General features: G+C 42.4%; 2 protein-coding genes across 2 annotated transcripts; both read left to right on the top strand.

The window, feature by feature from the left end:
• Positions 1-702: 702 nt before the first annotated feature.
• On the top strand, positions 703-6,005 carry hsd17b14 (hydroxysteroid (17-beta) dehydrogenase 14). The gene is made up of 9 exons (XM_047328017.1): positions 703-922; positions 1,042-1,080; positions 1,277-1,374; positions 1,796-1,862; positions 1,952-2,043; positions 3,287-3,391; positions 3,479-3,546; positions 4,334-4,430; positions 5,696-6,005. The coding sequence occupies exons 1-9, from the start codon at positions 841-843 to the stop codon at positions 5,840-5,842; spliced, it is 795 nt and encodes a 264-aa protein (XP_047183973.1). The 5' UTR covers positions 703-840; the 3' UTR covers positions 5,843-6,005.
• Positions 6,006-6,623: 618 nt separating this feature from the next.
• bcat2 (branched chain amino-acid transaminase 2, mitochondrial) lies at positions 6,624-15,191 on the top strand. Its single transcript, XM_035614928.2, has 11 exons — positions 6,624-6,773; positions 8,535-8,606; positions 9,008-9,208; positions 9,591-9,701; positions 10,512-10,631; positions 10,850-11,013; positions 12,463-12,605; positions 12,721-12,806; positions 12,943-13,083; positions 13,180-13,254; positions 13,784-15,191. The coding sequence occupies exons 1-11, from the start codon at positions 6,756-6,758 to the stop codon at positions 13,823-13,825; spliced, it is 1,173 nt and encodes a 390-aa protein (XP_035470821.2). The 5' UTR covers positions 6,624-6,755; the 3' UTR covers positions 13,826-15,191.
• The last annotated feature ends 253 nt before the right edge of the window (positions 15,192-15,444 follow it).

Below are 15,444 nucleotides of genomic sequence, written 5' to 3'. Positions count from 1 at the left end.
GACTGGTTCTTATAATGACAATAACAATACTGACACTTATAGATGTAATGAGATTGTTAATAATATACATATATCTATACATACATAATTATATCAACGATGATAATATTAGTATAGTGGTTGTTTTATATATGTATGTATGTTTTGTCGATCTTTCAACTTAATTCTTGATATGCACATTTTTAAAGAATCTTCTGATTTAACTTTTTTGACTTTATCCTCGACCTTTCAACTTTTTTTCTGGACATTTTGACTTTACTCTTGAAATGCATTGAAATTATATTACACCACCCCCTTCTCATTTTTTTAGCCTACACTTCCTGTATTATCTGTCATTCTTGTATGAAGGACAAAAAAATGAAGTATAAATAAAAAAAATACTTGTAGGATTAAATAAATGTTGTAATAAATGAATAATGCAGAAATAAATATACAGATGAATACATGTAGAAATGAAGAAATAGAGAAACTGCCTTTTTAATCGCAAACTATTTATTTAATCATTTATTTGTGTTTATTTATTTATTTATTTATTTATGTATTCATTTATACTTATGTCAGTTTTTGTCCTTCATACTTTGGATGAGTTAAGGAAAACACAAATACTTTGTTAAGTTAGCGAAGTTTCAATTAATTCCCGCCAGTACGACAGGAAACGGAAACGCGTGTCTACCGTGAGTCCCGACCAATCACGTTGCGACCGTCTGGGTAGTAAATATGCGCTCGACTTCCTCAGTCGGCGACACGGAAGCAGGTCACGGGTTCCAGTGTTGTGACCCCACAGACCTGTTTTATCACCTCAACATACTATAATCGCAATCAGCGCCACAAGAAACAACAATGTCGTTCCGCTTCAACGATAAAGTCGCTGTTGTCACCGGAGGATCCAAAGGCATCGGCAGAGGGATCGTCAGGGTGTTTGGTACAGTGCTTTTTTGTTTTTTTTTATTTTATTTCTCACGGTTGTTGAAATAAATGTAAAGTTTGAAGGAAGGTGCCTCACCGACTTGTTCATATACACATTTTTTTTTTCTGCTTTAGTGGAGAATGGGGCCAAAGTGGTGTTTTGTGCAAGAGGACGTGAGTAACTTTGTTTTTATTCCGTTTGTATTAATTGAGAATCATTTATTCGGGGAGACTGCGTCAGATTAATATATGCAAATTTGTGAAAGCTGAATACTGAAAAAAGATTTCAACCTAAAATGTGACTACAATCAGCCTGTTATTTATTTATTCAACTCCATACAATCAACTTTTTTCCCACTCTTCCTGTCAGGTGCGGACGGCGAGGCTCTGCAGGCAGAGCTGAACAAGGCAGGGCCTGGGTCGTGCACGTTCGTCCCGTGTGACATGTCCAAAGAGGATGACATCAAGGTGGAGTGTGCAGCCTTAGGCGAAACAGGCTGTGCGGTCCGAACGCCCAGATCTTGTTATTTGCATTATGATGTCCCGTTTGTTTAACTTAAGGTCAACATTAGTGTAGCAGCTTTGACAACATTCACACCCTGAGAGAAAACACCTCATTGTTTAACTTTCAGGTGAATTGAGTTGTCTTTTTTTTGTAAATCTTTTTTTGTTGTCATTGTTATTCAAATCAAAACACCAGATTGTATTTTGTTTCTCTCCAGCCCTTGAGTCCCTTTTAGAAAGTAGCAATCGTCTGAGAGAAAAGCAGAACCTCTTGGTGTGTGGGGGAAGCCGACCTAAGCCGGTCTGTCTTGCTCTGTGGGTTACGGTCGCAGCCGGTTATTCTGGTTCTTTGTCTGAACGTCGAGTGTGTGATTTGTCTCTGCAGAGAATGATTGCATTCACTGTGGAGCATCACGAACACATCGACTGCCTGGTCAACAACGCAGGGTGGCGTGAGTCTCACACTTTCTTCATTTTTTCCCCGAGATGATGACGACTTGAGGCCTCCGTTTTGCATAATTTGTATTCTTTTTCTCCTCAGACCCGCCTCATAAGACTACTGACGACACCACAGCCGAGGAGTTTAGGGATCTGCTGAATCTGAACCTCATCAGCTACTTCTTGGCTTCTAAGGTAATGTTTCCTGGTTGTTGGGTGAACACGAGAGACTTATTTCCAATGCAAATATTTGGTTGAAACCCATTGAGATGCTGACAGAAAGGCCGTAAGGGTTTGACTTTCAAACAAAACTGAATCCTCCATTATTATTATTATTATTATTATTATTAGGAGAGTTGTATGCCTTTATTGAAGAGGGGCCAGCAAAAGACAACAGACAGTGTAACAATAAAAGTCAGTTGTCAAACACAAATCGGCGTATTGAAGAAGTTGTTTGTCTGACAGAAAAGACGCTGACAGTGTTTGTTTCATTTGGTCACATGAAAAAGGTCAAATGGTTGTTTAACCAGTGGAAAAAAGAGCTGAGTAATCACCTCTGCTCAGCTGTGTAATCTTCCCTCAACTCCTTAGCCACAGCGACCCTCGTGACTATAAATACATTATATTGAAGTTTAAACATCGCTGTATTTATAGTCAATTTAAGTATTTTATTTTGGGGGAAAAATGTGAATTTGAGTAATCAGAAGTCCTCTTTTTTTAAATTTCCAGTTTAGTATTTAGCATTATCTTTGTTTGTTTGTTTGAAGATTCACATATTCAGGTTGACAGTTGAAGGGTAAAATATCGGGGGGGGGGCACTATCTTCAAATTGCAAATATTCAGATCTGAACATTTAGACAAAACATTGGCTGCTTTAATCGACCTTGTTAACCAAAAGAAAAGTCTTTAAAGTTCAAGTTAAAATTAAGATCTTAATTTAATTTAAGGGTCCTTGGAAGATATTAAAAGTCTGAAGTCTTGAATAGTTTTCCTTATCCTGCCACAGCATTAACGCTACTTATTAAGTGTTTTTAATGTGATTTAAGCAAAAAGGAAAATCTCTAGTATGTTCTGTGTGATTCCCATTTAACTTTTCATTGTTTAGTCCCTTCCTTCTTTTATCTATCCACTTTTTCTGCTTCTACAGGTCCACGCTGTGTTTAATGATTAACTTGATGATATGATTGTGAAGTAATGTTATATATTGAGGGGAAGGAGTGACAGAAGTGTGATGTCAATTCATGCACTTGATAAATAATTCTTGGCCACATCAGATTTTTAAATATTTCAACACTCTGAATTCAGTGGTATTTAAGTTCCACTGTGTTGTTGCTTATAAAATCCAAATTCTTATTCAAATATTTATTCTTCCACAGAGACATGTATGTACAGCAATATAGGATGTTTGAATTCATCTGAGGTCTCTCTCTCTCTGCAGTATGCGCTGCCGTACCTGCGGAAGCGTCAAGGCAGCATCGTCAATGTTTCCAGTTTGACGGTCACCCTCGGGCAGAAGGATGCTGCACCGTATGTCGCCACCAAGGTGAGTTAATCACCGGGGCAACAGTTGCTCACTCTTGAAATGGGAGGAGAGGATTGAGACTCTGTAATGTGATGTCTTTTCCACAAGGGGGCGATCACATCCATGACAAAGGCGATGGCTGTGGACGAGAGTCGCAACAACGTCAGAGTCAACTGGTGAGTCAAACCGCTTCCTGTGTCCTTCGGCTTCATCTCTGCTCAGAGGATGAGGATTATTACTCTCACCGTGGACTTCACTCTCATCACATGTCCGATTAAATTTAATAAGTAATCCTTCTAGCTTTTTTAAAAATCCTTTTGTCTGTGTTGGAAAAAAATATTTAGAGCTTTTCTGGAAGTAAAAGCAGAACAACACTACAGAAAATACTCCATTATAGATCAAACTGTCCCTCAAATTCCTTTTAAAATTAATATTCCGTTATAAATCTTAAATCATAATGTTATATAATTCTTTAATTATGAAAAAATACTGGATAATCCTTGTTGCCTCAAACAGTTATTTAAGAGGTTAGTTTAGAGGTTAAATGTCTTTCAGGGAAACTGAGATGAATGTGGAGTAAAAGTATAAAGTAGCATAAAATGGAAATATGTAAAATACAAGTATCTTAAAATTGTACAGTACTTGAGTAAATGTACATAGTTATTTTACTATATATATATATATATATATATATATATATATAAAAGGGGGAGGTTATCAGGATTGTCAATTTATATCTTTCCTTCATTTCAACATCTGCAGCAAAAAAATAATATAATTGAGAAGATATACTGGAATTTACAACTTTGAATAGAAGAGTTACTACAAAATAAAAGACACAAAGGACTAACTTCTCTTTTAAAATGATATAATTGATGCAAAGTTGATATTATTTTCAAGGCTGTCTCCAGATCTATTAGTGCACTTTGTAGTTGTAATTACACTGACTGCCGTGTGTTGCAGCCTCTCTCCAGGTAACGTGATGACGCCTCTGTGGGAGGAACTAGCAAAACTGACTCCGGATGCTGCGGACACAATTAAAATGGGGGAAAAACAGCAGGTACGTTCTCACAGAGGGACACGGGGCTCGAACACATTGGGCACAGAAAGAGGATGAAAATATGGAGAGTAGAAGTGTTTAGTTTTCCACGTCACAGAGAGTTAGAATATCTTCACCCGTCGTGAGATGTTCTCGGAAGGGGCGGCCATCTTGTGCCGGTGACATCATTTGGAGTCAGTGCAGTAGTGCTCGTGAAGTGGAGCCACGGCATTGAGGTCCTGCCGATTCACGTACTCGACCGATCGCGACTCAGTCTCAGCTGTTAGTCATAATGTGTCACCCTGTTTTTATAGCATCAAATAACTACAATTAACATTTGAACATACATCAGTGTGTTATGAACCATCTCAAATTTCAGAAACCTTTGGTAAATATGTATTTTACCTACCCGACTACTAACACGAGGAGGCAGGGATTATGACCTATACTGCAGCAAGCCACCAGGGGGATGATCCAGATGAAATGGCTTCACTTTTGTGGAGCTGTCTTATCGTCCGTCAGTCGATGAGAACACAAATAAAAGCCCTGTTTACACAGAGATCCCTCTATTTTCCTGCTCGGAAGACCCCCTCCCCCCATTCCCGTTATGCTTCTTCACACTGAACCTTAGCATTTGGTTTTAAAGGCAGAACAATAATGCCAGAACAACAGCGCCACATTCCCGCTTTGCACAGACCGTGTAAAAGGGGGCGATTGACACTTCTCGCTGCTGTTCACTGCTTTTCACCCACACCCACAGAAACTACTTATTTCTGCTAAAGTGGGACCAGTAAGAACACCACATTTCATTACAAGTTGTTGTGTGGCAATATTGTTGTGTTAATGATCCAAACTACCACACACTGTGGTTTGTCTGTTGGGTTGTAAATGCCCCTGTTTCTTCGGCAGGGTGTTCCCAGGACGACTCTTTGCAAACCGGAGCTTTTTTTTCATCCCTCAAAGGACAGGCGGTGCAGAAAGATTCTGAGCTTGCACTCCATTATTCATACTGGAAAGATTCAAAAACCCTTGACTGGGCTGTGTAAAAAAAAAAACTATCATTTGAGGTTTTTACATCGTTATAAGACTTTGTCCCATTTAAAGTAACCACGTCATTAGTTGGTGTTGTCATATCTAGAGGAACAATGAGGTATTATTTCTGCATTTTATTTCCTCTAGTCTTCTAGCATAAAACAAACTCACATGAACAGAAGGCAGGAGGTGTGTGAAACCACAAACTGAACCGGAATGAGAAATGAGTAAAAACGCGTTTTCTTCTCAAACAGCTCATTGGTCGCATGGGGACTGAGGTGGAGTGCGGACTGGCAGCCTTGTTTCTTGCCGCCGATGCTACTTTCTGCACCGGGATCGACCTGCTGGCCAGCGGAGGAGCCGAACTCAACTACGGCATCAAGACTCAGATCCCGTCCTGACCTGACCCCTGGTTCTGACCCTCCCGACCTCTACGGTCTCCTCGCATCTGTGGAAGAGCAGGGTTTTTTTTGTCTAATTCACATTGTACACATTCAACTTGTGCTTGTTATATTTCTAAGATGCAAATCAAAAAAAAGTCAAATAAAGTTTATATTTAATCCATTTGGTTTTTGCAAGTGTTTTTTTTTTTTTCTGGCACCTTGACCCCCTGTGTAACTGGAACCGGTCCAACCCGGTTTCACACCCCACTGCTCGGCCAATCTGCGTCGTTCTCTTTGACCTCCAATAACCTCTTGTGGGCATGCTGGTGTCCACCAATGGCATGTCACGTCTTCAGTCACGCCTCCACTGACTTTTCTTGAATGAGGCTTTACTGGTCAACAAAACCGGACATAAATCTAATAATAATATTAATAATTTTATTTATATAGCACCTTTCAGAAGCAGCTTCGCAAAGGGCTTTCACAAAAACATACAAATCACAGACAATTAAAATCAGCATTCCAACAATAATACGTTTTTTCAGGTCACGTCTGTATAAAAAGATATGCAAAGACGATATTATGATCCAGATGTAATAAAATTTGCGCCTCCTCCCCCCTTTTGTCTGGTTTCATAACAGTTCATGTGTTGTCAAAATCATTAATCCAGAAAAAGAAAAATGCAAAGTAGTGATAAGACGAATGCATGTAATGAATGCATAAAATAAGATGTGAAATACATAAAGTTGCTGCTGATAAAGGACTTTATTCCTCGGGGTATTTTCTTTTTCTTTTCTTCTGGCAGGTTTGTCACTCCACCCCCTCAGCTGAGCTGCGTCTCGAATGTCAAAGCGGAACTGGACCTGACTCCGAGCTGAGTTTTGTTTCCGCACGAACGCTTATTCGGGGTCATCGTCATTACGTAACGGAGATGGCAGCGCTCCGGTCGGTGAGTTCACTGACCGACGTTTTTGTGTGATGTGTTTTTAAAACTGTCTGTTTACTTTTGTGTCTGTGTCTGGGTAAATGATTCACCTCGCTACGAGATAAGTAAGGCTCGCTAGTGATGAAACACTTTCACCCTGAAGGCGGCAGCCTTTACACGGGACTCGAAGCCACCGAGTCCCGCCAGCGCCGAGGGGTTGGCAGGAAGGACATGAAAACCAGACCTCATCCCGAAAAAAGGGCGAACTAATTGAATCCTTCTTATAAGTTAAAAATACATAACTGTAAAAACGAGTTTTTGTCTAATGTGAATCGTCGAGTTGCGATACTAAATTCGTCCGACAAGTTTGACCTTGTTTCATAACATTCAAGTTTTTTTAAGTGATCACTTTTTTCACACAGCTTGCCACATTCCACCCGTTTTTTTATGGATGGTTGCAGACGAAACATCTACCTCTTTTTCAAATACGCACTTGGATAGATTAGCAGTTTGCCGAATTGAAGCATCTATCCTATTAATGCCGAATACGTCGTGAGTTTATTCATCTGTGTCCTTGTGCAAGTGTAGTAAGCGAGTGTTGGTTAAATGTTCAGATTTGTAAACGCAGTCTGGCGCGAGACAGGACGGCTGCAGCAACACTCTTCACGTGGAGTTCCTTTTTAAAAGATGCATATGTGCGGAATGTGCCGATTGCATGTTATTACAATGCTATGCCTTTGATACGTCCTTCCATATTCGTAATGAATTAAAGCTAGCTAGCTTACGCTGCGGCTAGCTGGGATGCTAGGTGGCTAGCACTTGCTAATTTAAATTCAGTAAAATTCCAGGCTGCGGAAATTAACCCCAGAAATAGATTAGTAGAATATATGCATCAGATTCATGCGTGCATCGTCTCACACGTCACAGTGAATGTGAACGCAGCTGCAGCTGCTCGTGGTTGTAATAGAGGCAAAACTTACATCATCCACCCAATGAAATGCATCACACATGGGGGGAGTCCTGCAGCAGAGCCCCGTAGGATCACCTACACTTTTCCCTGCACTGCATCACACGTGGCTACAGTTGTTTATATGAAAACGTGGCTGGTACAATAAGAACATCTTGGCACACTGAAGTATGGACCCAGCCTGGACACTTCATCCACATACATGTTAAACAATCTGAAATAGTATCACAGCTGATGTAATATGTTTATGTTTGACGTCAACATGAAAGGAGCAGAATTCTTGGATTAACCTTTGTTACATCTCATGACAAGAACGGCAAGCTTCTGAAAAACTAGGCAGAGTGATGGGTTGCTATGTTGTGCATCCTTTGGTTGCACTTTTCCACTTGACAATTATTATTGTTGTTGTTGTTGGCGGCCTCGGGTGTTTTCCTGTTGCCTTTCCCTGGCTGGCAGATATTTTGCGGCCCCCTTGTCGTCGTCCCCACACAGAAACTCTCACCTTGCATTCCACGTTTCACGGAGGTGCCTGCTTCTATTTACAGAAGAGATCTTAGCACCGACTGTCACCTGCAGGCATGTTTTACTACCCCACACACACATTCATTTTTATTTATACGCGTGTACACACATACGCGTGTATATGTACTCAGCAAACACACAATGTCACACACGGTGTCCCTGTGTGTTCCCAAAAGGCTGGAGATATCCTATTGTGTCAGTTTTAAATAGGTGTTCCGAATAAACTGCCAACCGAGTGTCCGTAGACTTCCACAAGTGACTGTTGTGTAAAGGGCATTGTCGTGTTTCCTTTGCAGGCACTCCATGGACGACTTGTTCAGGCCCTCCCCTTTTCCATCGGCTCTCTGCGTTTCGCCAGCTCCTTTAAGGTAACGAAGGAAAAAACATTAAAGTTTTTGTTTCTTCCTCACGTGGTTTTGTCTCCCAACGAGCTTGATTTGCAGGTCTGGCCGGACTGTACACGCCTCGTGTCTAGATGAGGATGTGACTTACTTTCAAGTTGCCCATGATTAAAACTTTTGCTCCCTCTCTTTCTTTCCCTCACTCTCTGCCTGTTGTAATATATTAATTCAGTTTAATTGAACTTAATTTATTGTGTGTTTAATTGACCAGAGCTCCACTAATTCACCTGTGAAAGCATGCCCCCGCCAATAATAATAACCAGGTTTAAAATCAAATGCCGTATTTGTGGCCTCCTCTGCTCTACTCTCGTCCCGTCTACTTTCCTTTTCTCTCCGCCGTCGCCCGTTGTCCGTCTCCGTCATCTCAGGCCGCAGATCTCAGCATCGAACACAATGCGGCATGCAAGCCGAAGCCCGACCCCTCCTCCCTGGTGTTCGGCAAACAGTTCTCCGACCACATGTTGACCATCAACTGGTCGGAGAAGGGCGGCTGGGAGGCCCCCCAGATCAAACCCTTCCAGAACCTGTCACTGCACCCGGCCAGCTCGTCACTGCACTACTCCATAGAGGTGAGCGGATGATGATGATGGCGCATGAAGCAGAAAACCAATCACATCGGTAGCTGTGTTTTTTTTAAATGTTTTTTTATTTCTCTGCTGTGAAATGACGTGTCAGAGGATTTAAAGGAAGCAAACTCATTCTTTTAAAAAACTCGCAATTTTTTTTATTATTATTGGTTTATTTTATTCTTTGTAAAGTGCGATGAAAAGGGCTACAGCTATAAAGGTAACATGGAACAGATGAGACTAAAACCGGGGGACGTTGTGGTTCATGGTTTGCAGCGTGACCCCCCCGTTTTGATGTATTCAGCCTGCCTTCATTTAACCAGACACAGAGTTTTCTTGTCCAGTGATAAAGTGTCATGTGTTTCTGTCCGCTCTTTTTCTGCAGCTCTTTGAAGGCATGAAGGCTTTCCGTGGCGTCGACAACCACGTCCGCCTGTTCAGACCCATGCTGAACATGGAGCGGATGCATCGGAGCGCAGACAGAAGCAGCCTGCCCGTGAGTTCGTACCGCAAAAAAACATGTTGTGTTTGTGTTGAAGCCGATATTTGGTATCTTTACGCTTGGACGGTTATTTCCCCAGATTTGCCTCTTTAGAGACAGACTCTCTAGCTCTTCACTTACACCAACAAATACCTCCTTTTCGTGCACACACCAGGTGGAACCCCCCGCAGCATTCGCCTTGAAGCACAGTGTTAAGTTCTCTGCTGCTGTTAGGAAGTCGTACTGAGTTCCTGGTGTGTGTGTCTTCTCCTGTGCCTGTGCCAACGCGTCCTAACCAACACAGACACACACCTCTCACTGTTCTCATCTGACTGCGTCTTAAATTCTTATTTAAGCTCGCAGGGATTGGCACCTTACATTATAATTACAACACTGTGAAATTATTGGGTGTTTTACTCAACTGCTTGGTAACAATCACAGTTTTTGACTCGCTACACACACAAAACCTTGATGCAAAAGTTAACTTAACAATTACTCTATTCTATAATTGACAACTATGTGAATAATTGTCGTTTTTCAAGCAAAAAATGTGAAACATTTAGGGTTTTTTAAAGAATTTTTTGAGAATTTGTATACAGACAATCGGAAAAACTAATCATTGGTTCTAGTTCTAGTGTTCTAGTTCTAAATTTGAAAATAATGCTTTACTTACATGACCTGATCAAAAAACTTGTAATGATCTATAAGGAGGAAGAAGCAGCCGGCTTCATTTGCCCAGAGTCCGACTGAGTTTTCAGAACCAGTGGGAAAAAAAAGAGTTTAATGCAAATAAAGGTCTAAAGCCCTCGTCTTTTCTCCTTGTAGTTGTTTGACAAAGGCGAACTGCTGGAATGCATCAGGAAGCTGGTGGAGCTCGACCAGGAGTGGGTCCCCTACTCCCAGGACGCCAGCCTCTACATCAGGCCCACGTTTATTGGAATTGAGGTGAGCTTCAGTGAACAAAAGACGCAGTGACGTTAGTAGAAACTGCAGCGTTTTAAAAATCATACTGTTATTTGAACACAAGCGTTCTCAGTCAAATGCACCTAATTACGTGGACGGGTTTCCGCCTCAGCTAAACTAATCACCGGGTCTGGAAAAGGACTGAATTTAGTCTGTCTCACTGATTTCCTGCTGCCCCTCTCCCCCACCCCCTCGTCCAGCCGTCTCTCGGCGTGTCTCGGCCTGGAGAAGCGATGATATTTGTCATCGTCGGTCCCGTGGGACCCTACTTTGCCACGGGATCCTTCAACCCCGTGTCTCTGCTGGCGGACCCTTCGTTTGTCAGGGCGTGGAAAGGAGGCGTCGGGGCCTACAAGATGGGAGGGTGAGTGTCCTGCCGCTACAGTTAGTTTGCCTCATTAACTTAAGAGTGCACACAAGTTGCAGTCACTCTTCCCCTCCACATTTCAACCTTAATAATGTCTCTTTTTGGGGGCACATAAACGAATAACAATTATCATCATAAATTCTGCCCCCGACATGGCGACCTCACTCGTAGCCTGAAAGTAGGGCTGTCGCCATATCCCCATATTAAACTATAAAGCCTCTTCCTCAGCCTTCAGCTTAGTGACGAGCTCAAGGTTGGTTGTACTTCCTGGTGGAGGGCCTCCTGCTCTCTCCTCAGACCCTGGACCTGTTCCAGATCTTTACTCGCCCTCTGTGTCGAGGTCGAATCGGTGCCAAAAAAAAGGAGAGGGTGAAACAAGGTGGAGCTCCTTTCCAAACAAAGACATTTTGTCTTGTCATGGCAAGAGAAGAACAGGTTATTATCGTTATCAGGCATCTGTAACAGATGATATATGATTTCCGAGGAGGCGAGGGGGGCTGTGGGTGTTGTGTTACTTGCCATGCAGATACATACGCAGCCTATTTTAAACCGCAGAGGCTGAAATGTTCACGATCACCGATACGACTGGTTTGACTTGAGTCGATGCACCGGTGACGCGTCAAAAATGTTTGTTGATGGAAATCGAACGTGATCAAAGTAACAAGGTCAGAAAAAACATGCTGAAAAATTATAATTCAACAGATAAGGTTAATAAAGTGAGGAACCTTCCGTTATGGCCTCTTAGTTCCACACAGCTCGCCTCCGCTTGACTCTGGTATTCCTAAAGCAACACCTGCTCTGATCCAGTGCCGTTACATAACTCGACCCACTAAGCCAACAAAATGTCGTGTCCCCCCCCCCCCCGTCAACCAGCATGAAACGCACTTCAACTATCAGGCCAGATTAAGCGCTAGTGGTCACAGGTAGTTGCAGTGTTGTTGATCTTTTGTGTGTGTATCGTCTTTTTGTGGGTTTGAGTCTCACACAACTGCTTTTTTCTTAACTTTTCGTATAGTTTCATGAGTTTTTAGTTTGTTTTATGTACATTTACGTTTTTTTCCTGTCTCACTAAACTTACAGAACACCTTTACTAACCAATCTTTAGAAGGTCAAGGCTGCGTGTTTCTGCGCAGCTTGAGCGCTGCGACACACAAACGGATTAATTTCCACAACTAAGTGTAACTCATCACTCGAGTCTCAGTTGCGAGTGGTTGAATCATTCATTGTTCACTGAAATCAGATTCAGTCACAGTCAGGAGGTATCGTTTGCAGAAATCTGGGAGGAGCTGCATTCTTCTCCGTCTTCTTGGCAACAGAGAAACATTCCACTGCGATAAAGATAACACAATGTTTTCTTTCAGTAGAGGAAGCATAGCGCGGTCGGCATATTTGGAAGGTGATGTCGGTAGTTTATTCTAACTTTCCCCCCGTTTCCCTCTCCTCCAGTAACTACGGTCCGACCATCATGGTGCAGAACGAGGCGGTGAAGCGAGGCTGTCAGCAGGTGCTGTGGCTGTACGGGGAGGAGGAGGAGATCACCGAGGTCGGCACCATGAACCTCTTCATCTACTGGAACAACGAGCAAGGAGGTCAGACTCTCACAGAGATCTGCCCACAGGTCTTTGTGGGGCAGGCGAAACGTCTTCCTGTTGTTGCAGAGTTCATATACGATTGTAGGAATATCTAATGAATGTGTGTCTGCAGAGAGAGAGTTGGTGACCCCTCCTCTGGACGGCATCATTCTCCCAGGAGTCACCAGGCAGTCGCTGCTGGACCTCGCCAGATCCTGGGTGAGACGACCAGCCAAAGTGTCTCCCAACAGCTCTCATGCTGTGCGCCTCTGAATTTCCCAGATGAATATTTTCTTTATTTTTTAAACAACGCTGCATGAAACCGTTCGGTGCTCATTGTGTTTCCGTGATCCAGGGCGAGTTCAAGGTGACGGAGCGCTCGATGAACATGAAGGAGCTGCTCGGGGCTCTGGAGGCCGGGCGGATCCTGGAGATGTTCGGAGCTGGGACGGCCTGCGTGGTCTGTCCCGTCGGCAGCCTCCTCTACGGAGGAAAGGTAGGAGTTTGTCCTCGTCTGCATGTTTGGGCGACTATTCTTTGTCTTGAAGTAAATGTCCTGTATTTGATTTTTATTCTTCTCTTTCTCTCTCAGACGTACCAGATCCCGACTATGCAGAATGGTCCAGATATGGCGAAGAGGTTCCACAAAGAGCTTACTGATATTCAGGTATGTGCTACAACACTAATGCTCCATGTTCCGCTTTCACACAAATGTGCTTCAGTTTTCCAAAGTCCCCTGTTGGAGGCTCCAAGATTTTGTCTAGAAATAAAACAAATCTTGTCGTGACTAAACTGAAAACCTTCAGTAAACTGTTGTTAAGACGCTTTTTTGAAATTCAGACCAATCTTAATTTCATTCTCGAGATGATCTGATCATTCATTTTGTGATGGTTTAGAGATAATCATTAAATTCCCTCATTGGAGGAACTGAAGGTTTTCTTTTTTTTAATAAAACGACTGAAACGATTGTTAAACAATCAGAACCGTTTCTGAGCATTTTACCAACAGATTGTTTCATCTGGAGCTGAGAAGCTTTACATGACGACTGATTTATTTATTTATTCGTATTTAAAAACTAAGCTGTGCAGCTTTAGCTTTGAAATTCACACAGCAACAGAAAAACATGTCCTGCCTTTTTAAACTAATTTCCACTCTCCTCTCTTTCCTTGTTGCTCTCGCTCCCTCGTCTCACCCAGTATGGACGAAAACTGAGTGAATGGGCACCGCTTGTCGTTTAAACGGCCATTTTTTTGCACACGCCAGTCAGTTCCATAATTCCAGTTTGGAAGACCAGCCCCCCCCCCCCCCCCAAACTCACCCTCACCTCCTTCCACTAATGCACTCCTCCTCCTCCTGCTTCTTCTTCTTCTCTGGGGCGGATGCTCCTCCTCCTCCTCCTCCTCTTCTCTCTGCGGACCTTCATAGGACGACGGTTGGTGGCGTGAATGTTAACCGCTTGCTTTTGGAAAGCAATATTAACAACTTTATACAAATGTTTCTGACTTGACACAACCCGTAACCTCCGGGAATGTGAACCACAGAGCAGGAAGAAAATCCACTATCAGTTACACGATCATGAGTGTATCCTAACAACACACGTCTAATTGGTGTCTCCCCTCATATTTACTTGCTCATAGTAAAGAGCACAAACATTCATCGTCATCATGCACATTTAATGCTGGTAATATAACCAAACAGGCACAGACTGACATATTTCAGACATGAGAGTTGAGATATTTGCAATACTAGAGCAGCAATGTACTCGGTGTGTAGGACTCGGACAGTGTTAGACTGCTTCTCATCAACAGACGTATTTTAAAAAATCTATTTCAGAGCAGAAAAATACCGTGGGGGGTTTCTCCTCCGAAACGTTGTAACTGTTACACGTGAGTAGTTTGGAAAGCTGAACCTGTACAGTGCGTCATAGGAAGTGTTTTTTGTTGCCGTCGTGTACACGATGATGTGACGGGGGTAAAAACTGTCGCCACGTCAGACGCCAGAGTTTGCACTGACGACAGGTACGTTATCTGAGCGCGGACAAAGCGGGAAAAAGGCGAGCGGCTTTTTTTAAATGTTTGTGTTTGTCACGAGTACGAGACGACTGCAAAAAGGATTTTTTATTCTTTTTTAAAGAAAGAAAAAGAGCGAGAAGGACTGTTAGATGCCGGCAGTTACTCCTGCACTAGTTACTGTAACGTAAAGATTGTTGTTACTTTTTAGAGGTTTTAAAATTATTTAATTTTCCTGTTGTGTTGACGAGAAATTCGGCTCAACTGTCTTCCGAAGTACTTTTGCTGTGTCACCTGTGTTTTTGCTGTGTCCTTCGGCTTCGTGTCCTTTTATCCTCGCTGTTTTTTTCCCTCTCCCTCTTTGAATGTGTTTTTATTTTCCCACACAAACTGTCCTCCTGTCCAAGTGCCTGACCTCAGTCTGTTTGGTTGGTTGCCGTCAGCTGCTCTTTTGTTTTGTTTCTAACAGGTTTTGTGCACTAGGGGTTTTCAGCTGGAATCTTTTAAGTAAATGTCAGTTTAGTCGTTTCATTTTAATTGTGCTGTTACTTTTACTTGGCTGTTATGTTTTTACAATAAACCTGATCTGAGGTGAGAGTCTCGTTCTTTGTTTTGTGTGTGTGGTGTCGATTAGTTGTTTTGTCTATAAAATGGTGAAAAATGTCGATTGTGTTTCCCAAAACCCCAAGATGATGTTTTGCGTTGTACACAAACTAAAGATATTTGGTTTACTGTCATAGAGGAGCAAGAATATTCACATTTCAGAAGCTGAAATCAGAATTGCAGCTCAAGGTGGTTGGTTGGTCCGAACTGGGACTCAAACCAAGAACCTTCTTGCTGTGAAGCAA

The sequence above is a fragment of the Scophthalmus maximus genome, chromosome 17 (assembly GCF_022379125.1).
Source record: "Scophthalmus maximus strain ysfricsl-2021 chromosome 17, ASM2237912v1, whole genome shotgun sequence".
In the NCBI taxonomy this organism is placed as follows: Eukaryota; Metazoa; Chordata; class Actinopteri; order Pleuronectiformes; family Scophthalmidae; genus Scophthalmus; species Scophthalmus maximus.
This window is presented reverse-complemented; position numbering and strand designations above follow the sequence as displayed.